Consider the following 23,352-nt stretch of genomic DNA (forward strand, 5'->3'; position numbering starts at 1 on the left):
ATTCATTTCCATCTTCCTCTAACATTTCTTTGTGCATAAGTCTTGGGATCAGCTTTTCCTTTGATTTAGAAATTAGGTGTTTAGGTGTCTTATGGCACCTTAAAGAATGACAAATCTATTGTGACGTACGTTTTGGGTGATCACTACATTCATGTGATAAAGTCGATTCTGATCCACAATTCATAGCCCAATAACTGTGTTAAGTTTTTAATATGCCATAAGATTGTCTTTTTTACCCTGCAACAGAATAATATTGGAATTTAATATTAATGGATATTTAGTTCCTACTCAGAAAGAAAATAGTGCAGTCAAAAATAATTGCACTGAAAATTTGAAATCTTGCTTAACTTACCTAGATATAAGCTTTACTACAGGATTGAAATGCAAGCCAGATTTATTAAAATAGTTTAAAGACAGACAATTTTATTAAGGGGAATTCAAATTGATTTCCTGGGTACCGAATTAAGCTAAAATCAAGCTTTCAGAGCTTATTTTCAGAGGAAACTAGAGGATGTAAGAATCTGCAGCATTATACACCTCAAGAGTTATATTTGTTCTTGGATACACACCGACTGACTTTGCAACTCCCCATTGATGGGCAATGTTATTCATGGAGCAGTGCACATGAGGGGGAGGATTTTGTGGGGCACTGGAATGTTTTACAGCAGCTGCACTGAGGCTGAAATTCAGAGGATCAAGCACTGAAGCTCCAGCACTGTAGGGAGAACACCACTAAGTGCCCTTGTACCAGCCTTAGAACAATAGTCAAGGTACCACTCCCAGTGCGAGGACAGAAATAGCCACTGCTTTTCAGGTGCTGCCAGTTGCATCCTGTCTTTCAGGTAGCAAAATTAGCCAGAGGCAGTTTCTCTTCTGTTCTAGAAAGGTGTACGGTTAGGCAAGGAGCTCTTCCTGGACCTTTGAACCCACAGGGGCTATGATCACATAAACACAGAGGGAAGTATCAAGTCAGAGCCAGCAGACTGCGCCCAACTTCTGCCACTATGAGCAAAACCTGACCATAGCATGGCTTTCGCAGTTTTAACTCCGTTTATGCTTAATTTTTGTTGTTGTTACCATCTCATTATTTTGGTTGTTGTGTTTTATAATAATGTTTGTTGTCATTTTAACGTTCTGTTCGCTTTGAGTGCATATATAGGAAAAATAGGATAGAAATGATAGGAAATAAATAGAATTCAGCGGCTTCATCCCACACATTTAATGGGTCATAGATGCCTAATTACTTATGTATGTGAAAAAAATACATCAGCTTCAGTGGTTTTCATGAATTCTACAATCAGTTCCATTTCCAATAGTGAGGCAATGAGGTAGGTTTTTCAAAGGCAAAAATGGCATATCCTGCCCAGTGCACAACAAACTAGTTATGCCAGCTAATATGATTTAAGCCAATACAATCCCAATGACTTCTCTTGTAATTGGCTAGTAGAAAACAACCACTGGCAGACTATTAGAAGAAGGTATCAAGTTGCCTTATCCCAGAAGTGCGGGCCATATAGTTGAAGTTAATGGGGTTCTGCTTAAGCACCAAGGTCCAAGCTAAAGGAGATTACAGCCCACAAACCAGTTTAAGCCTAAGTGCTTGATTTTGAACTGATTTTACTACAGCAGGGTTATGTCAACTTAAACTGCATTTGGCCCCAACAGTTGTCACTACTGTTATAAACCGTTGTAAAGCAGTCGTGTAGATCCTGCCCCAGAAACCCACAGCAAGAAAGAAACAGTGGGTTTGATCCAGGATCTGCCTTCTATGGATGGAAGAGCTCTGCTTAAGCCCAGGCCACTGCCCAATTTTGAGGAATCTCCCGCCGCACTGCACCATTGCTCACCCCAGCGGAGGCTAGTGGGTCCAACGTTTCAGTCAGAGCCAGTCAGAACTTTAAACTGAAACCCAGAGCAGATTTACTGCTCGTCTGTATAGCATTTTCAGGGAGCTGTAGGGCCTGCTGTTGGGAAGCGGGGGTGTACTAGGCTTATTACATTCCTAAGTCTAGCACCATAGCTAGACCTAAGGTTTATCCCTGGATCATCCAGGGGTCAAACCTGTTCATCTAGGTGACACACAGGGGATCCAGTGCTCAGGCAGGGGCGAACCCTGGATGATCCCAGGATAAACCTTAGGTCTAGCTGTGGCCTAGATCTTGTATCAGAAGCAGTAAGCCTATATACACCGGTTGCTGGGGAACATCGGTGGGTGGGTGGGGTACTGTTGCACCCATGTCCTGGGCTAGATCTATAACAAGCAGGATATGACACTTTGAAAACAGTTTGGAAAGTGTATATAGAGCTTGTCCTGGGCTCCAACAGTTGTCACTACTGTTATAAACTGTTTTAAAGCATTATTTATTTATTGCATTTCTATACCACCCAATAGCCGAAGCTGTAGATCTTGCTAAGCTTATGGGTTCCTGGTTGACAACTGATTGGCCATTGTGTGAACAGAGTGCTGAACTAGATGGACCCTTGGTCTGATGAGACAGGGCTTTTCTTTCTTTTTTTAGATCCAAGCCATTATCTTGAGGTGGGGAACTGGTGGTTATAATATTCCCTCAAGCTTAAATCTCAAATCCTACTGTCAACATTTTAAACTTTGGTTAATTTATACAAATAATATGGTATCATTGCACTTCCTCTATATTTCATCATCAATTATAAACTGCATACTTTAAAGCTGCAATCCTAGGTACACTTACCTGGATGTAAGCCCTACTGAAAGTAGTAGGGTTTCCTTTAGAGTAAATGAACATAGGATTAGGCTACACATCACTGTCCCAACTCCCTGTGTGGTGTTCAGGAGTTGTGCTCAGCATTGAAGCAAATTGGGAATGCATTTGAGAACAGTATGTGCACATTAGATTGGGTCAACCTTAGATCAGCCAGTGATGAGGTTCCTGGGCCAACATTTGTGAGTTAGGAGATAATTAAGATGAACTTAAATGAGGTGGTAATTTTAATAAAATGAGGAATGAACCCAGTTAAAGATCCGTGCAGTAACCAATATCTAGATTACCTGTATTCACTAATGTTGCACATTATGAAACAAAAACAGAGTTGCTCTGTCATGATAGCCATATCGTGTGACACTGGTTCTGCGTTGTGTAAATGCTAGAATGCTGGTGAAAATTTAACTTTACCATCAAAGTAAAAACTGCTTCTTGCTGTACCATTTTAACATTTATGTTTTCAAGCATGATACCCTTAGATAACAGTGTCACTGCTTCACTGAAACTATTATTCATTACCTATGAATAATATGTGTCATTCATTAAAAGGGAACTGTATTTGAAAATTCTACATATTTCAAATGTTTTTCTTACTGGTATTTTTACAGTATATATATATTTATATATATAACACAAAGTTTATTTAACATTTCTGGGATCTCCAGGGCCAATGCAACACTGGCTAATGAAAACATTTATACAAAAAAAGTGCACAAAATGTGAGTCCTGAAACCATGGAAATGAAATGTCCATCAGTCAGAGGAGGACAAAGACGGTCCTGGATCACCTTTTCTCCCTCTTGTCATTTAGAGACTTTTTAAAAATTATTACAGCCAAGTCAAGACCAACACAACCCAACAGAACCCAACAAAGAAAGAGTGTACCTAGGTCCACTGAGTCATGCTGAAGAAAAAGGTGCAACAATAAACAAGTCCATGTGCATTCGTAGTCATAGCTATGGGCAGAAGAACCCTTGATATTTTGTTGCTTTGGTATTAAATAACAATTATAAAAGCTTTTAGAAATAAAGCAATACATGGGGTTTGGGGTGGTGGTGGTAGAAATGTTAGCAGGCCTTGGTTTCTTGTCCATTGAAATCAGTCTCATTGCTAGTCATAAATAAATAATCTCTTCCCTGGTTTCACTTCCATGCCAGGATCAATATCTTTTAACATCTTACTTATTTTATTACTGCTCTTGGTTTTCTGGGACTGATTGAAAGTTGCTCAGAGGAAATCTTTGGTTTTGCTTAAGTGTCCGTGACATTTAATCATGACTTTCCTTGCAGTTTAATTCCAACCAGTCAATCAGTTAATCCACTTCAATTGATTCTGTGCTCTCTGTTATTGGCTTGCACTCATTGGGCATCCTCTGGTGTCGACTCAGCTGGGTGGCTTGTGTGAAGCTCCTCTCGCACCTCTCGCACCTGGAGAAGGCAAGAGAGAAAATTGAGACTAGGGAGCTGCTCCTGGGGGGCCGAGGGGCTTCGTCTTATCTTGCCTAATCAGAACAGACACTCAAAAGTGGCTTCAGATTTTACCGGCTCAAGAGGTTTAATTGGTGGCTACTTCCAAGGCCTTGATGCCTATGATGGGACAAGGCCTGTCTGATTCAGAACAGAGGAATCTGTCAATAGACAGGGGGAAGGTGATTTCTCCAGAGAGGCCTGTCCTGCTGCAGCTCTGATCACTGTCAGTTCAAATAGATAAAGAACAAAAAGAGATTTTTAGGAGTGAGCCATCAAAGAAGCAGCTTGTCTGCAGTTTTCTGCTCTGTAATCCCTCGGAGAAATTGATGACAAATAGAATTTCACCTCCTGCTAATTTAAAATGAGGATACCTACCTATTGGAACAATTGTGAAGCCATGAAGCAATAATCATGTAGTCTTGCAGCAACAGAAAACTCTTGCATTTGTCCGAAATAACAACACAATTGGGTTTATAATAAGGAGGCTGTTAGTAGTACTGGTCATTGTTTAAACTGGTTTAAAAAAAACATTACTCAGGATTTGATACACTGCTGAAATGGTCAATGGGAAAGCCTAAATGCTGAGCAGTGAGTGTTCCATTGCCATTCTAAGCCTTCCTTCCACCTCACCTTCTCTCCATTGATTTAAACGACATGGCAAGATAATTAATGCATTAAGATGTAGGGCTTTCAGTGGGGACTGACAACAGGGATGAGTGTAGTTCAGAGAGAGACATCTGCACCTATTCCAGATGAGGATATACTCTACCAACTTTAAGTGCTTTAATATAATATGACTTCTTTATAATTATATAAATGCATACCAGGACTGCCTGATGAGTTTATATGGTAGAATGATGTATAAGCCAAGGAACAACTGACAGAAAATTTGCTCTGGATAAGACCTCCTTCAAGTTGCATAGGTTCCATTACTTTCAACTGAGGTAACAAAGAAGATTCTTTTAGACTGTGCCCCACATTTTTAATGTAATGTTTACAGAAATCATTTGGATTTAACTAGTGCTATATAATGCCTATTAGCAGCCAAGAAGATCCCTATGAAAATCGTATCCCTATAAAAAATGAAGGTGTTCTGCTCCTCTGTATCTGTTTCTTCCATTGTAAACATTATATGGAAGAGGAACTAGCTCTTTACAAACATATCAAAGGTGCATTTATAAGCACACATAATTACAGAATGTTATAAAGTACTGGTTAATTATATTTTTAGGGAAATTATGGTTTGCGGAACCTATGACCTGAATGTTACATACTCATTTATCTAATCTCTAGTTCCAGCCTAGAGTGTCAACATCTTTAAGTTGTGTTTCTTTGATTGTCTCTCTTGGAATATTTTAGCAGCCTGCTCTACTGTTAAAAACTGCACTGTGATCTTGACAAATGTAAAATGTCAGCTCTAATGTATCAGACCTATCAGCTCAATGAAAATAACTCAGAAGTATTGATCACCTAATGATTTTTGGGGTATTCATTAACGTCTATGTGCAGATCTTCCTCTCTCCAGAGTTCCTGAAATGCTGATGACACATTAGTGTATTGCTGATTGTTTATTAGAAAACTGATTAGTTACTGGATTAGTGTGTCAAAATATACTACCTTTCATTGCTTGACAAACTTGCAAATTATGATTATTATTTTTATCATGAAGGCCTTGAAATCAATTCAGGTCTAGGATTAGCTTATACCACTAAGGTCTATTTGGACTTGAAATTATCCTTTACCTTATCTATACCTATATACTCAAATACTTTATATTTTTTTATACTTATTTCAAAACCAAGGAGTACCTATTCATCACTATAGGTAGGACTCAATTTATTTACCTCATAGTGATGCCTGGGTCATATAAAATTTCCCCAAAACAGGTAGTAAGTCTTGTCTACTGGGGCCTTCCTAGACGAGGCCTTAGCGCGCCTTCTGTCCCGGCTTCCCTGCTGTGCATCCAGATGACACACAGGGGAATCCGGAGACAGGCCGCGCTGAGGCCTCCTCCAACGCGCCATAAGCGAATTCGCTTATGGCGCGCCTGAGGCCGGAGCTGGGGAACGTCTAGGGACTTCCACAGCTTTTCGCGGTTCCTCGCTTACTCGCGAGGAGCCGCGAAAAGCCGCAGACCTGGCACAGCGCTCATAGGAGCGCTGTGCCCATCGGCGGGGGGGGCGAAGGCTGGGAGGGTGGGTGGCAGGGTGGGTGGCACGGGGGGAGGGCGGGTGCGCACCCGCCCTCCCCCCGTGCCACCCACCCTGCCACCCCCCCTCCCAGCCCTGCCCCCCCCATAAAAATAAATTTTAAAAAAACCCTTACCTTGTCCGCTGTCTTCGGGCCGCACCCGGCCCCTTTAAAATAATAAAAAAAATGGCGGACGACGCAGGGCTTCCGTCCTCCCTGCGTCTCCGCCGTCTGTAAGCCTGGGGGAGGCACGCTAACGGTAGCGCGCCTCAGCCCCACCTCCCTGCCGGCGTAAGCCGGCAGGTCTACCAAGGCCCCAAGTTATGTCTGCTGCATGGAATGACTACCATAAAAACAATGTTTCAAGTAGCTTCCACTGGTAGAGTATTACAATGTGCCCTTGAGAATGACATGGAAGCTGCAGCTAGTACAGAATATGGCAGCTATACAGCTGTTGGGAACAGCTTATAGAAATCATGTAACACCAGTTTCTAAAGGAATCTCACCGGCTGCCAATACACTTTCCATCTGAGTTCAAGGTGTCTGCAATAATATAGAAAGACATAAATGGCTTGGGATCTTGCTATTCGAAGGAGTACTACTCCCTGTATGTACTTGCTTAAGAAGTGACATCCCACCTTCAGAAGCTGTACATTATATGGATATGTGAGAGAAGAACTCAACTGTGATGCACCGGTTGTGGAATGCCCTCCCTTTAGAGGACCAGCTGGTGCTGATACTGGCTTCATTTCAGCAACAAGTTAAGTCCTGGTTATTTACCCAAACTCTTGGGTCTTATGGATCATAGCTTGGTTTTATTTGTTTGATTAGACTATTAATAATTACAATGGATCCTTTTTATGTTGAGTATTTTTTTTATTACTGCACCTCACTCTATAGGGCAGGTTAGAAATATTTTAATAAAAAAATAAAAACAAAGCAATGTATAGTTCAGACTTAAGAACTTCCCTCATTGCTTGACTGACTTCAGAGCTAAGTGCAGAAATGATATCTACTCAAATGAAAGATTGTATAATACTCCTCTCTGATCTGCTCCATAGTTTTTGTGAGTAACAAATAAATCCAGTTTTTCTTTAATCTGTAGGGAAATAAAAGCTACTATATATACCTGCAGTATATCTGGGGGCAGATGTCACTTTTGAGATAGTCCAGTAATGGGCAATTGTAACTAGATTAATTCGACATATGATCTTATGCATTATATAGTCCTCTGTATGTATGTATTGTTCACACCTACCTTTATTAAAGCAATTACTTAATTTGTCATAAAAGAAATGCACTATTCACTTGTCAAGTAAAGATCTTAGTCTCACACATAACACTATCCTGCAATCCCTATTATAAAAGTAATTTATATTAAACTCCTTCACAATTAGTTCTTCATTGCACGAATGCCCTAATAGTTAACTACAGTATAGACATCAGGTATTAGTTAATTCTATAATAATCCTGTGTTCAGTTAATGTGCACGGACCACACCAAAATCAATGTGATTCACATGTATCTAATGACACAGCTTGTCTGCCATTCCGTTTAGCCATTTTATGTAACTGCACACTAGACATTTTGGAAGAATCAAAGAAAAAGAACCAAACTAAAAGGGGAAAAATGTAATAATGACTCTAAATGGGGCAAATTGCAACTTTATTGGAAACATGACAAAAACAGGATGTTAAGGGGGGAAAGTAAGTGGAGTCAACAAGGTTACACATAAGTAACACCTTACCATTAAAAGAAATCTATTTTCCATTTTGACCTGGAAGCCTCTACAATTAATTACTAAAATCTATTTACACAGCAACTACATAAAATCAATCTGATTCCTGGCACTGGTTTTGGCTTTGCTTCCCATTGGCTCTATTAATCCAACATAATGGCTCAATGGGCACCATTTGTTGACAGGGCAACATTGTGTCATTCTAAGTAGTTCCTATTTAAATTCTGACTCTTGGAAAATTTGGATCCTTCCCTCCTCTTCTCCCCTTAATGCTTTAATGCAAGGTGTGTCTTGTACGCAAGCTAAGGAACCTTGGTGGTGCTTATCTCTTGTACAAGCAGCTCATTCATAAGAATCTCTAATACATATCAGTGACAGATGTCATCTTCCATTATCCAAATTTGAAGTGCCTGATAACTAAAATCAGAACATGAAGTAGAGAATCATTATGGGGCACATAATGGGCCTTTCCTGAATCTCCAGCTCCGCCACAGCAGAGGAACAAGTAAATTGGTGTAAACCACTGCTTAGATTAGCTTTACATGTAAATTATTGCTAGTAGAATATTAAGCGAACACAAATAAAATGCACAGAAGCTTCTAATTTTTCACACATATATTAGAATAAAATAGTACAAGCCTATGCACATTTACTCAGAAGTAAATCCTACTAGAAGGTGTGAACAGAAACGCAGCTTCAAGTTGCAATATCATACAAATGGACTCGAGAGTTAGTTCCACTGAAATCAGTGGGACTTACATCTGAGTAAATATTCATAGGATTGTGCTGTGTATGTGGCCACACACAGCTCAATACGTAGATTTTCCATACATAGAAAAGTGTCTGCCGACTGCTAAGACTTTATTATGTTCATACAATCTGCAAAGTTGATTACCGTCTTTATCCTCCGAGCAGCTCCATGCGGGGTGTGGGGTGTGTGTGGAGACATCACTAGTACTTTACAGGACCTGATAGTGTCTTGCCTGAAGCCATTCAACAAACCCATTCTACAAATACGATTTGTACCTGGATCCCCAATCTCAGTTCTAGACAAAAGGGTTCTCATGAGGCCCCTTATCATTGTCTCCCATGTAACCATCTTTTAGTGGATTCCACCCACCCATCCCCCCAAAATAAGGAGCAGAATTAGATATGAACTTAACTTATGTGATCATCTGGGTATAGGAAACTGGTGATTTTTTAAAATGACTTTATTTACCTGAAATAGTTAAAAGATATAGATAATCAAACTGTATTATTATTATTATTATTATTATTATTATTATTATTATTATTTATTTGTATCACGCTTTTTGCCCAATGCTGGGCTTCAAGGTGGTCTTGTTGACATATTAGCCTGAAAAGTGCACTAAAGATTTCCCCCTCAACCAAATCTTCCAAAGCAACTAAAATTTAGACCATATATTCTGCATCACCAACCGTGGCTGTGCAATACAAGATGGGGGTGAGATTTAGGATCAAGTGAAAAGGTTAGAACCAGGACCTGCCTTCCGCAAGAGGAAGGGCCCCGCAAACAAAAGGTCCCTCCATCCAATTTTTGGGCATCCCCCCTACCATCCCCCACACCGCAGCACACCCCATTCTGTAGCATTTTCAGGAGGCTGCCATGGGAAGAAGAGTCCACTTCTACCAGCACTGTTGATCCAGCAAAAATCTGTACCCAACACTAAATGCCTAGGCTTTGAGCATGGGATGGACTCTCTGATGTCTTCTTCATGGTCTTGACTCCTTTGCAGCTGCCTCTTCTTTGCTAGTCCCTCAGTTAGGGCTTACTAAGGCCCTTTCTACACCTAAGGGCCTTCGGGGAGGGAGGGGGGACGATCCCAGACTTTCCTGCTTCCGGGATCATCCCCGGGTGTCTAAACGGCCACACAACATCCCGGAAGGTAAGGGGGGATGTTGCACCCATTGCGCCAATTTTTTTTTTTTTAAAAAAAAGTCACAGAGCCAGAGCACACTTGTGCTCGGGTGCAAAAGTATGAGGGGGGAAGAAAACCCCGACTCCACTCCCCACCCCCGATGTCCCTGGACTCCCCCCGGCCTGGCTCCTTCCCTCTGCTGACCCCTGCTACTTGCTGGGAGGAGGGAAGAAGCCAGGATGGGCATCCACACTCTCGGGATCATCCCAGGATTGCAGGAAAAACTAGGATAACTGAGGTCTCAGTTATCCCGGGAAAATAGAGGGATCATCCCTACCTGCTCTCAGGATCCCCTCTGCATCATTTGGACGCATAGGGATGATCCAGGGACGATCCCAGGAAAAAACCATGGTGTAGAAAGGGTCTAAGAGTCACAGAAGGAAAGGGTTGCACTAGAGAACTCTTAACTTCAATTATACTCTAAGATACTGCATGCACTGCTTCTTTGAATGAACTGCTTCTTTGAATGATGTAAAATGATACGACTTTATTCCTTTGCAGGGTCTTCTCTATCTGAAACAGTTCTGTCTTTGTGTGATCATCACATGAGAAATAACTGCTTCCCTCTATTTTGGTGTTCTACAAAGTAGATGTCCTACACTTGCAATACAGCCATCCCTTCATTTGTTTGCAATGAAGGCATTTTAGCCTTATGATTTTAAGGACACACTTCATCATTTGGTTGCAATCAATGAAGCCTGCTCCTGCACAAGTACCACTGAAATGTAGAAGTTCTTGCTCAGGATCAGTGCAGGGCAGATTGTGGGGTCAGTCTGGTATTCACAAATTGAATTCCAAAAGGACCTCTGCCAAGGGCTGGTATATTTACTAACTTAGCCTGGGTGGTCTAATTTCTTTCCTGCTCATCTGATCCTTTGATTACTTACTTAAAGGGTTTCTCCCCTGTATGTGTCCGGATATGATTGTTGAGTGTAGTAGCACCAGCAAAGGCACGACCGCAATAGCCACACTTGAAAGGTCTGTCACTGGAATGGGTGACTACGTGGTTCCGTAGCTCTGAAGGTTGGGAGAAGGATTGGGAGCAGTGTCCACACTGATAGGGCCTGCAGAAAATAGAAACACCCGATGTGATCACTACTACTTTTTTTTTTCTTAACTGAAGCATATGGAAAATAATTTGGGTGGTGCAGCCAAGCTTTTGAATGCTAATTTCCAAAAAGGGAATAAAATCATGGACTTTCTTAAGCCCCTTACATTACTCTATCTTGTCTTTTAAAAAAAGTAATGAAAATTAATTTATAATACTGCTATATATAGTAAAGTATTTATTAAAATACAGCTATATACTGTAAAGTATTTATTAAAATACTGCTATATACTGTAAAATATTTATTAAAATGCTAATATATTCTTTAAAATATTTATTAAAATGCTACTATTTGCTGTAAAAATCCTCAACTTCATACAGGGCCCGTCTGAAAAACCCTCCCTCCCTCCCACGTTATTATGATGAAAGGGAGGGGAGAGAAAAGACTGAAGTAGTACCATCTCCAAATTGCAAATTCTGTTTTAGTGGTTCAAGTTCAAAAGGACCACTTAAGTCTTCACAAAAACATGCTACATGAGCATTATTGTGTTTGATTCTTCTGAGGATTCCTCAAAAGAATCCAAGATGGTATGCCACTGATTTCTTCTTTTATTCCTGATAAATCAGAGATTTGGGGGATAACCTGTCATATTTTACCTGCTGGTTTTTATGCATGCTTAAATATAATATACCTTCTACACTGAAAATGGATCACTGCCCGTGGAATACAGATGGATTTATGCAAAACCCCACTAATTCCAGAGTAGACTCTGGGCAGTTTGTTGTATGTACTTGACAAGTCTTGCTTTTATATATATATATGGTGACCATGAACTCCTGCTTGTGCTCCTCTTTCAGAGATGCCCTGTGTTTCAGCATAAATGTTGTGATAAGAACTCATATGCACATGTGGATGTGCCTTTGTATGAATGGTGCCAAGCATAATGAATACAACCCCCCCTCACAGCTTTGCATGTAGTAAGTGCATGTTCAAAGCTGTCACTAGGTCAAGTACAAAATATGTAACATAATGAATCCTCTTAAATATAAATGTGTATCTATAGTTATTGGCAAAGAAAGCTCAGCAATATATAAGAAAGCATATAGCAAACTGTGTGTAGGTTTTGCCTTTTATGTGACTGCTGGACAATCTCAAAGCATATAGCAAACTGATCTGAGTCCAGCAGTCCAGTGCTGTCTTGAAGAAACTGAGGCTAGCCAAGATTTTTAGTGGCCCAGTTAGGGCTACAGTGTCCCCTAATATCTCTTCTATGCTTGTTGGGACAGCAAGATCCTGCCTCTTTTCTGTCAACCAGGTGTGGTCAACCTATGCATGGTTGTAAAGTTTAAACAGAGAATTGACATGTAGAATAAAATATGTATAGGCGTGGTAGATATATCAGATAGTATCTGGCAATTGACCACATCATGTGAGATTGCATACTATACACTATTCAAATATTATGTCTGTCCATAGATGTTCAGTATATTCAGACATAGGAGAGCCATTCAGGGTGGGCAGGGAAGGAAGAAACATCCTAGCTTCCCCACATCAGAAGAGAAAATAATCCAGATGAAGCCACTAAACTTTAACCTTTACACAATCCTATAGGAGACCCAACCAGCTATGCCACAATATACCTGCTTCTGAAATGACATCACACCATATTCATCCTCTCAATTCTCATGGGGCTGTAATCTCAGTGAATCCTAGTAGAACAAACATTTAGCCAAAATGTAACAGATGTTTTGGTTAGGACTGGCTTTCTGCACAACGTCAGGAACATAAGGCTAATGTGTGCAAAGGACTTTAGTTTGTTCTTTATTCAGGATTAGCCCAAGATGTCTGAGGCCTTTGCTAGACCTACCTGGGAATCCGTGCAGGAGGGGCGAGCCCGCGGTACAAGTAGAATTGGCCATCACTCCAATCCAGACGTCAGACGCGATGGGCTGCAGGAAAGCCCCGTCACGTCCGCCATTTTTTAAAAAAAAATCTTAAAGGGCCGGGTGCACAGGAGTGCACCAACGATGAAAGGTAAGTTTTTTTAAAAAAAAATCATTTCCCCACTCTCCCTGTCCCCGATCTCCCCCCCTGCTCCCCGTCCGCCGCACTGTGCCCTGTTCACCGCTTTTCCCGGCTACTCGCAAGTAACTGCAGTAGCCGAGAAAAGCGGCGGAACAGTCTACATGCTCGCGGTCTCGGGCTCAGCCCAAGGCCACAAGAAATACCGGGCTACAACTGGAGCCCGTTACCCCAGGGCAAGGAAGGGTTGACCCCTGCCTGAGCCCAGGATCCCCTGTGTGTCATCTGGATGCACAGGGGCAATCCCAGTTTTCACCCCGGGCTAACCCATGGTCTAGCAAAGGCCTGAGTGTCTGGTTAGAGTCTCTAACTTCATTTGTACATCACAGCAGCAATCCCTAAGTTGTTTAACCTAGGAATTGAAGAGATGAGTGGAGCCTGCAGGGTGCATGCTCATTTTATCTGCTTTAAATTAAAAAACCAGGAACATCCTGTTCCTACGTTGTTTTGTAACATGCAGACCTGGAGGCTGGATTATTTATGGGTTAAGTAATTCAGGGTTAACTCAACAATTGCTCATGTTTTGTTGCTCGGTTAACTCTGGGTTGTTTAACCCATAAACAACCCAGTTTCTGGGTTCTCATGCGGCATTCCTCTCTGTGTTATATTACTACAGAACCAGCCCCTATATCTTACTACTAAGGCTGAAAACCTATGCACACTTATCAGAGCAGGGATTAGGAAATATGGCCTTCCATATTTGGCTGAACTGCAACTTCCATCATTCACTATTGGCAATGCTGGCTAGGATTGGTGCAGCTGCATAGCAATAACACCTGGAGGGCCGTACATTTCCACATATTTTAGGCATGCAGCCCAATTCTAAGATTGTTTACTCAGACGTAAGTATTATTCTTGAGTAAACAACCTTAGAATTGGGCTGCATGCCTAAGAATATGTATTTCATGTAACTGAAATAAGAACATATTTTTCTCCCTCCCCTTCTATTGTCATATATTCAAATGAAAACCTCATAGGAAAGGGATTTATCCTCTTGTACCAAGCACATTGGTGATGCTATATAAATAATAAATAATCACGTTGCCTATGCTGCTGTTTTCCACTGCTGCCTCTCAGACTCAAAGCCATAAAGAACAATAGCCACAAATGAACGCAGATGCAATGAAGACTACAGGATGCACTCAGGGAAAGGTATTAATCCTAGAACATATAAGGCCTGATGCATTTTGGACCTTCAGGGGAATATGATACACTAAAATCTAGCCACATAAAACAGAAGTTCAGCTGAGGGGGACATGATAGCACTCTTCAAATATCTGAAGGGTTGTTATATAGAAGAGTGCAACAACTTATTCTCTGCTATCCCAGAGTCAGGGCTAGATCTAACGGGCTTAAGTAACAGGAGGGTAGATTTAAGTCATGTATTAGGAGATACATCTTGATGGTAAGTGTAATTCAATAATAGAACCACTTACCTAGGATGGATGGACTTTCCCTCATTGGAGGATTTCAAGCAAGGGACTGCTATCTGTTTTGGATGCTCTAGCAGTTTTCGTGCATGAAGGAACGATCCGAACTAGAAGGCCCCCATCCAACTCTATGATTCTATGAACTATGCATTACTCTTAAACTCAATGGCTCAACTCCACCTCAAGTCAGCCATTTTGCTGACCACAGGGTATGAGAGAAATACTTTATGGTTGCAACCCAAACCAGTCTGTGAACCCCAATTGCTTCACATTTGGGGAGCCAGATTTCATAGCTGCCTTCGATTCTGTTCCTCTCCAGAACTAATAAAAGATTTTGTTTGTCAGGGCTGAAATGTGCAATAGAAAATAAAATCATGGAATTGTCTTCACTGGACAGTGCTGTGCTGTCACATTGGAGAGATGCCCTATTTCTCCAGTAGAAATATCAAAGCTGTTGGTCAAAGATTCTTAATATTTTTGAGCATTTTTCCCCATCTGTCCATCTATAAAGCTGAATGTATGTGTGTGTGTTTGTATGTCCAGAAATTCTAACCCACTTCCAGATGATCTAGAAACTAAAAATTTTGGACGCTGATAGGTCTTGCTGTATAATCAACCAAAAAAACTTTTTAAAATGATTTTTTTGTGTTTAAGTATATGAAAAAAATTAAAAACAAATTCAAGGCTTTAGCAACCATTATGACTAAAACTCCCAGAATTCCTTGGCTTGAAGGGCAGACTTACTGGGATGTGGGAGCGATGGGCTGATTGTGGCCTTGCCGCCAATCTCAGGGAATCACCCACCTGGCCGCACAACACCCTGCATGGGTCCCCACAGGGTACGCGAGCACCCCACAGGTGATCAAATCCCCTGAGAGTCACTTCCCTCTGCTCCTTGCTGATGGTACTCCCTGCTCTCACGGGACACGGGCAGCTGCGGGGCACTTGCGCACCCTGTGGGGACCCATGTAGGGTGTCGCGCAGCCCCAATTGCACAGGTGGGTGGCCGATCCTGAGATCAGTGGCAACAAGGTCACAAGAACCCCATTGATCCTGGAGGCTGATAAGTCTGCCCTGCCGTCCAAGGCATGTCGCTGGAAGGTGTAGGCATTTTGTTAGTGGACACAAGGGCTGTGCAGGATAAGGCGTCTACTCTGTGAAATGGCTGCCAAAGCCCTTGCTTTTCTCATGGGCGGTTCTATGTCACCTGTTCAAGAGCAATCAAGATAAAATTAAAAATGTGATTTTTAAAGAAGCTCTAATTAATTTGCCTTTATTATTTATCAATTTTTCCTTTTATTATCACAACAAAATGTACTAAATTAACCACAAAAAATGACTCCAATGAACTTCAAGATTATTAACTCTCAGCGATATATGTGATTTTTTTAAAGTATGGTTATTAACGGCCATGGCCAACGTTGGGTATATCTGCTAGTTTTTAATATAATGAGATAACTTTTTAGTTTCTACCAACATCTTTATAAAATTACGAATGTATCTTTAGGCATATTAATGATTTTAGTACTGAGGAGCAGCTCCAGGCACATTTCTTCTCACTGACAATGGGCAATGCAGCCTTAATCGCTTTCTCGCTCTCTTTAACAAATGTGTATCTCTGAATAGCTAGAATCTAAAGCTAAAGGGCAGGAGACAATGGTGACCAAGCATGTAGAGCAATTCAGTTAAGTGTAAAATAAAGTGTATTCCCTCATTCGTCAACGGAACTGCTTAATTGTGACTACTTGCATCACTGATCACCAATACTATTATTTTACAGTGCTCCAGAGCACTGATTGTAGAATTTTGTTGCTTGATTAATGACCTAGCATTGGTCAATAGTTCAATACTATATTATTTTAATTACTCACATTATAACATATTTGATGAGTGTTCCCTAATAAGTTTCAAAGAAAAAGTTCTAAGCTATAACATGTCAGATAACTGAGACTTTCAGCTGTAGGCATTAGTCATGGATCTTGACTTTTCTTACTAAGTTTCTTTTTCAAACATCATTGTCTTTATGTAAAATGGAAGCAATATCCCTCAAAAAGATTATAGTGTGGAAGATTAAGGCCTTTGCTAGACCTACCTGAAAATCCGGGGGAGAGGAGGGGAGACCTCACATTGTGAATAATGCGAGATCTCGCCCTCGTTTACACGTAAGGCGTGATGGCCTCAAGAAGAGAGGCATCGCGTCGGCCATTTTTTTTTAAAGGGCCAGTTGCGCACGAGCGCTGGAGCGACTAAAGGTAGGGATGTTTTTTTTTAAAAAAAAATGATTTCCCCACTCCCCCCACCCTAGCCCCGATGGGCACAGCTCCCGCCTCCGCATGAGTAATCACGGAAACGGGCCACATGCTCGTGGTCTCAGGCTGAGCCCAAGACCGGGGGGGGAAACGGGCCCAAAGTGTAGGGCTTTATCCTGGGGCCAGGGAGAGATGATCCCTCCCTGATCCCGGGATCCCCTGTGCGTCATCTGGATGCACAGGGGCGATCCCAGGTATCAGCCCAGGATAACCGCTGGTCTAGCTAAGGCCTAACATAAGAGTTTAAAGCATTATGCTTTCTCTTTTCCAGGCTTGTGTTCTCTGGCCATTTGATATGGCCACTTTACTACTGAACCTACCATTAAAATCTTTCAGTCGGGTTCTGCTGATAATTCCTACTGCTAAGTAGGAATTCCTGCTGATATGTAAGTGAGACAACCAGGGTGCTTCCAGACAGAGGGCTCCTAGCACTCCTAATGAGAAGGAATTATGCAGCCATCCTGACTTTTCTTTCTTAACAGATTTTCTGTGATAAGACAAAAGATCAAAGAAGCATTAGGACAACATGGGAGGGTTATGGGTTGAAGATGACCGTGTCTGGACTCTGTAAACTTTTGTGAATGAAGCAGGTACCATAAAAGCCTCATCTGGAAGTACCCCCAGAGTCTCAGCATTTAAAGTAGTTATCTCAAAAATATAGAATGGTTTACTAGAGAAAGGTCAGCTGCATTCTATTCTCATGGCCTTCAGGAAGAAATGTGAAGTGCAATTATCCAGGCTGATTAAGTAGAAAACCTGATAGAAACTTAAAGAAGGATGTTGGCTTCCCCTTTATGTCCCCTGAACATCCTTGCACCCCCATGCAAGGGGTGTTCTGTAAATATTTACAGTAGTGTAGGATAGGCCAAACTTTGGATCTCTATGGGTGATTGTGGGATATCTAAATAGATTAGAAACTCCTCAGAGCTTTGTTGGCACTCTACATGGGCCGATATCCCAGGGATTGCCCTGGGATCATCCCTGTGCATCCACATAACGCACAGGGCATCCCGGGGACAGGCAGTGATGATCCCTCTCATGTCCCGGGATATGGCCCTACAGTTTAATTCTGGTTTTTCCCACAGTCTCGGGCTCATCCTGAGACCGTGGGATGTGTGGGCACCCATCCTATTTTCATCCTGACTCCACGCGAATAACCACAAGGACCCGGGCACGGAGCTCCTCAGGAGTTCTGTGCCTATCAGAGATGGGGTGGGGGGAGTGGGAGGGTTTTTGAGGCTCCCAAAATGGCTCCCAAAATGGCAGGCACGACGTCCTCTTCTTCCCAGGACATGGCGCGCGTGTGTAGACGAGGGGGACAATCTTGCAATCGTAAAATTGCAAGATCATACCTCTCCACCCCCCTCGTCTAGACATGCCCTGTGTGTGTGTGATAACCTATACAATACAAATACACTACTCCTTAGTTTACTTCTATAGCTGTAAAAATTATTAAAAATAAAGAGCATTATTTTCTCTGCCCCATCTAAAGGAGCTCCAGCATGTATTTGGAGGAAATGAGATGTACAACTACAAAAGATGCCTTGCCCAGCTCTGTTTTACAAACAATCACTGCTTAGATTCTTCATTGCCCATCTAGAGCATGTTCTCCAGCACTGAAGAGACTGGGGAAACCCCAGTTCACCCAGAGTTCAAAACATGCAGATTTTGGGACCATAAGAACACAATCCTATGCATGATTATTCAGGGGGGAAAACTCCTAAAACTCCTAGCAATCTCTAGCCAGCAGTGCTTGGAGCTAGAGGACTGTTTTTCTGTATAAGCATGCATAGGACTACCTCCCTAAGCATCCTATAGAATGCAAGCACATGTAAAACCCTATATTTTAATAATTAATAATTATTAATAATTGTTCTCTAACTAGTATCATTACTGGGAGAGAAGAGGAATAGGCTTTTTAGTTTTATTCTTTGTTCCAGGGGATTGTTCACTTACACAGAAAGAATTTATCAAACTGACATCTGGCAATGATAAAACAAATATGACTCAGGAGAGTTACTTTTCAACATATTCTTAGTATTAAATTCTTTTAGTAAAAAACAATACACTGAGATGTGCTGTAATCATGAGCAATTGATTTTTTCAGAGTGAGTGGGATCATTAACATTTATTAGCCTCTGGTTATCTATTTTTAACTGCTACCACAATAAACAAGTCACTAAATAAAACCAATTAATCTCTTTTTTTAAAAGACAAATCAACATGATTAATTTTTATTCTGCAAAACCTAATCATTCTTTATTTGTAAATACTTATCACGCTGAAACAACTAGTGTAACCAAATACGAACAAATACAATTTGCCATGACTATATTTTCCCACAGGAAAAAAACGTACAGTTGCCACTCAGCATGGTACACAAATACCTTTCCCTGCAGTAGTGGTGGTTTCCTTCTGTTGTGATGAAACCACATCTTTCTAGCATTAAAACAGTGATGTTTTGTTATTGGCGAAATATGTATGTCTTTTGTAGTCTGGTATGTGGAATGATGTTGCGTGCGCGAGTGAAACGGGCATCTATTTGCTAGTGCTCATCACCACTGGTGATGAGTGTACACTCTAGTCAGTCAAATAAAAGAATAATTACATCAGCCATCACAGCTCTCCCACTTCTGATGCATAGCCTGGTTCTAAGATTTCACAGTAAAGGTTATGCTTGTAGAAATGCAAGCATGAGTAAAAAGTGCTGAACAAGATATAAAGATTGCAGAATCATATGAGTTTTGAGGTCATCATTTAAGATCAATGCAACCCAAGTCACACAAAGGACATGTCTTAAAACTGGTTCTCATTATAGCCTCCAAGGAACATAGTTATTTGAAATGCACACATGCACACACACACCAGTGCCAATGCCAATTGTGCAGTATAATCTTATGCACATGTACTCAGATGTAATCAGATCTACTCCCAAGCTACACATGCACAGGATTACAATTTATGGTATTTTTTCACCTGATTAAAGAAAAATAAGTCTCCTTCTCTTCTCTGGGCTAGATATAATAATAATAATAACGACAACGACAATGACAACAACAACACATATTGGATGCAGGAAAGTACTGCATCCAAGTACTGCATTCAGTACTGCATCTGCTGCTGCTTCATCATGTTCTTCTTGTGATATCAGAAAAAAATAAAACTTTTACAGATCTTGTGTGAGTTGTTATTTCACATGACTTTCCCTCTGATGTAACATATGGCAATGAGACCCACCTACCAGTGGGGAACTGCAGCCAGAACAGGAGTAGCCAAGCTACTGCCAAGCCAGTGGAAGTTGGAGATAAAAGAGCCTCAAAACAAACTCTCTGAAGGCAGAAATAAACCACAAATAGGGAAAACAAACCGCAGTTTGCTTGTCTGCAAGACAATTCATAGCTAAAGTAACAAAATGCTAAGCCATTGTTAACATGAACTTAGTGTCACATGTGAATGCAGCCACTGTAAAGAGACTAGGACTGAAATTGGTTGTTTAAGAGGGTCTCTGAAGAAGACCTGGGTTTGCAACATATTGAGCTCAAGTAAAAACAACAACACTATCCTGCACCTGGAGCTTTCCTGCTTTCCCTTTCCTGGGATTAGTGCCTTCCAGCTTTCTCTTTCCCTCACAATCAGTGCTATTCAGAGAAAGGTAAGAGTGCCTAAATGCCACACAAATCCAATGAGCCTTAATACACAGTGAACTTCTTAAATCCCATTAACCTTCTCCTACTTTCTATCTTGTGTCCAAAATGTGTTGATGTCAGCTCTTTTAGTGAAGGAATGGCCATGAAACAGATTCCTATGGTAGTCATAGGGTAATGACACCGGGCAGAAATTAAGGTAATGGAAGGTTAACATTAATACACTCAGCTGGTCATCTGAAGAAGGGTTATTAAGATTGTTCCTGCTCCTTAGAATGTTTGTTGAGCTTTATTAAATAAATTTCACATTTATATAGCACCTTTTGAACGTTCAAAGTACATTACATATTGCAGTAAATAGTTCAGTTTTATTAACCCCACGTTGCAGTTGGGGTTGCTGAAACCTGGAGATAGTGACTTCTCTAACCCTGCCTAATGAGTCTATGGAGGAGACAAAACTGGAAGCAGGGATTCCTTCATTCACAGCAGCTCTTTCTCTACCCCTATGCTCCATCAAACCCCATGGAATTAATGCATCCTGCATCCCAGCTGGCTACAGAAGATGAAAGGGATGTTGTAGTACTTACTTACGTCATTTCATAGCAGTCTCTTAGTGGCTCATGCTAGTAAGTCACACAACAGAATGCATGCAGGAATAAATACTGCATAAATATGTGTGAAGACTGCAGAATCACGTAAGTTTTGATGACACTATTTAAACATAATTGAGAAAATAGGAACAGAACAGTAAATCTATGTCACTGCTTCTAATGCTAAACTGGAAGTGCTTTCCACACATTTTAAAACATTAAACTACAAACTAGTAAATCTGCGGACCTTTTGAAAACATTATAAAAGGAATAATTTCACTGTAATATTTTTTAATATTCCATAATCATGGTATAAACAGAGAAACAAATTTTGATAACAATACTTCCTTGGTTTCTAAACATATTGTACTTTAAAGGTTTGATATTTTCTTGTTATAAACAGGGTGCAGAAAGGGGCAGGAAGGATGTATCCAAGAAAGGTACAAATTTAAGTAATCCTTGTACCTATAAAAAGCCCCTAACAACTTGAGAATCTCAATTTTGACCCACACAGCAAATCACTATATTTTCATGAAGACTGTAAGATTAAGCACTGTTTAGCACATATCTCTTGGGGTATCTTTGCATGCGCCATCCCACCAACATATTATGCACATGACTATCTATCAAATGAAAATACACTACAAATGTAAAAATAAATTGCATATGAAACTCCAGGGGAAATATTCTGGTGACTCAAAACACATACTATCCATTAAACACGATTGCATACTGCGCATGACAATTAAGGAAAGAAAAATAAATAGATGTAAATCAATTGCTCATTATAAAAACTGGATTTGAGTTCAAAAATAAATTATAAAATCAGTTGTTGTTTTTAAAAAAACGATTCACTGTGATTGAAGGCTTCCGCTTACCCCTTTCTGGAGCCCCCCAAATGGGAATGTTGGGAATTTCTGCAGCAGAAAAACAGAAGAGAAAAGGGATTTCTGACTCCTGGTTCAAGGAATAGTGGGTCAATTTGCCAATGGCTGGGCAAAAAACGAACAAACAAGCAAAAAAAAAAGAAGTCTTGGAACACCCTTTGGCCAATTAATTCTGGGTGGATTTTAAATTTTCATCCTTTCAATTGTTTCCAGGAGAAGCACAAAATTATTTAACAGATAAAAAGAGTGCATTGCAGGGTAAGAGGAAACGTAACAGAAATGGTCAAAATTGTTTCAAAAACCCTAATTAATTTCAAAATCTCAGAAAATGTACATATATACTTAATACTTGCCCCAAGTGAATGAATATTAGCATGAGTTTAGATAGTTTAGATATTCCTATGACTTTAGTAGAAACATTAAATGTAGATACTCAGAAAAAATAAATAATGCTATATAACTCTCAAATCTCACATATACTGTTCCCCCCTCCCCCAGATTTCAAACTATGGAATAGAGAGTATAAACCCACTCCCACTATGCAATGTTATCGTGTAAATTGCCAGTTAATTCAATAGCGCTTGTGTAGAGAACCCATTACAAAAAACAGGCTATTGTCATCTCTGCATGGTGGATTACATCTCAAGATCATGTAAAAATTCTTTCCTTGTCTTGAAATAGTCAGAGTAAATAATCTCAGATCATTTCTTTAAAAATATTTCTACAAAGGAGAAACTACTGAATTATAAATTAATGAGAATTATGAACAAAATAAATAGTTAATAGCTGGAATCAGAACAGAAAATCCCAATTCAATATTATATATTTTAATGGTGAGCCAGATATCTGCAGAATAACCCCAGCCTGCTGATATTCCACACTTAACCATGAATTGGATGACTTGCACATCCCAAAAGGCAACTGCAACCTGTCGGTATAATGTTGCTACAGACCCTGGATGCTGTCATGCAGGTACAAGTCACTCACAGTGATTCTGTACTCAAGTCTAGATTCAGTGGTCACCTATAGTACCCATAAGCCTGTGCAACTGAGTAAATATCATAGTACAAAAACATCCAAGGCTTGCATTAGTAGAAATGCCTTTGGCACATGTGAACCCACCACTGCTCCCACTGAGGAGTAGGGAAAAGCCCACCATTTCCCTCCTTAGGTACAATAGTAGCAGTGATGAGTCAGGCCACAGCTAGACCTAAGGTTTATCCTGGGATCATCCAGGGTTCGCTCCTGCCTGAGCACTGGATCCCCTGTGTGTCACCTAGATGA

At 40.7% G+C, this 23,352-nt stretch overlaps 1 protein-coding gene across 1 annotated transcript in view; it reads right to left on the reverse strand.

The window, feature by feature from the left end:
- Window positions 1-4,018: 4,018 nt before the first annotated feature.
- PRDM6 (PR/SET domain 6) overlaps window positions 4,019-23,352 on the reverse strand; it is a 103,824-nt gene continuing 84,490 nt past the window's right edge. The window contains exons 6-7 of the mRNA XM_063128600.1: window positions 10,965-11,141; window positions 4,019-4,167 (exon numbers count right to left, since the gene is read on the reverse strand). Coding sequence (XP_062984670.1) covers window positions 4,053-4,167; window positions 10,965-11,141 — 292 coding nt within the window. The 3' untranslated portion in view covers window positions 4,019-4,052. The remainder of the gene's footprint in view (window positions 4,168-10,964; window positions 11,142-23,352) is intronic.

Source organism: Elgaria multicarinata, chromosome 6 (genome assembly GCF_023053635.1).
Source record: "Elgaria multicarinata webbii isolate HBS135686 ecotype San Diego chromosome 6, rElgMul1.1.pri, whole genome shotgun sequence".
Classification (NCBI taxonomy): Eukaryota; Metazoa; Chordata; class Lepidosauria; order Squamata; family Anguidae; genus Elgaria; species Elgaria multicarinata.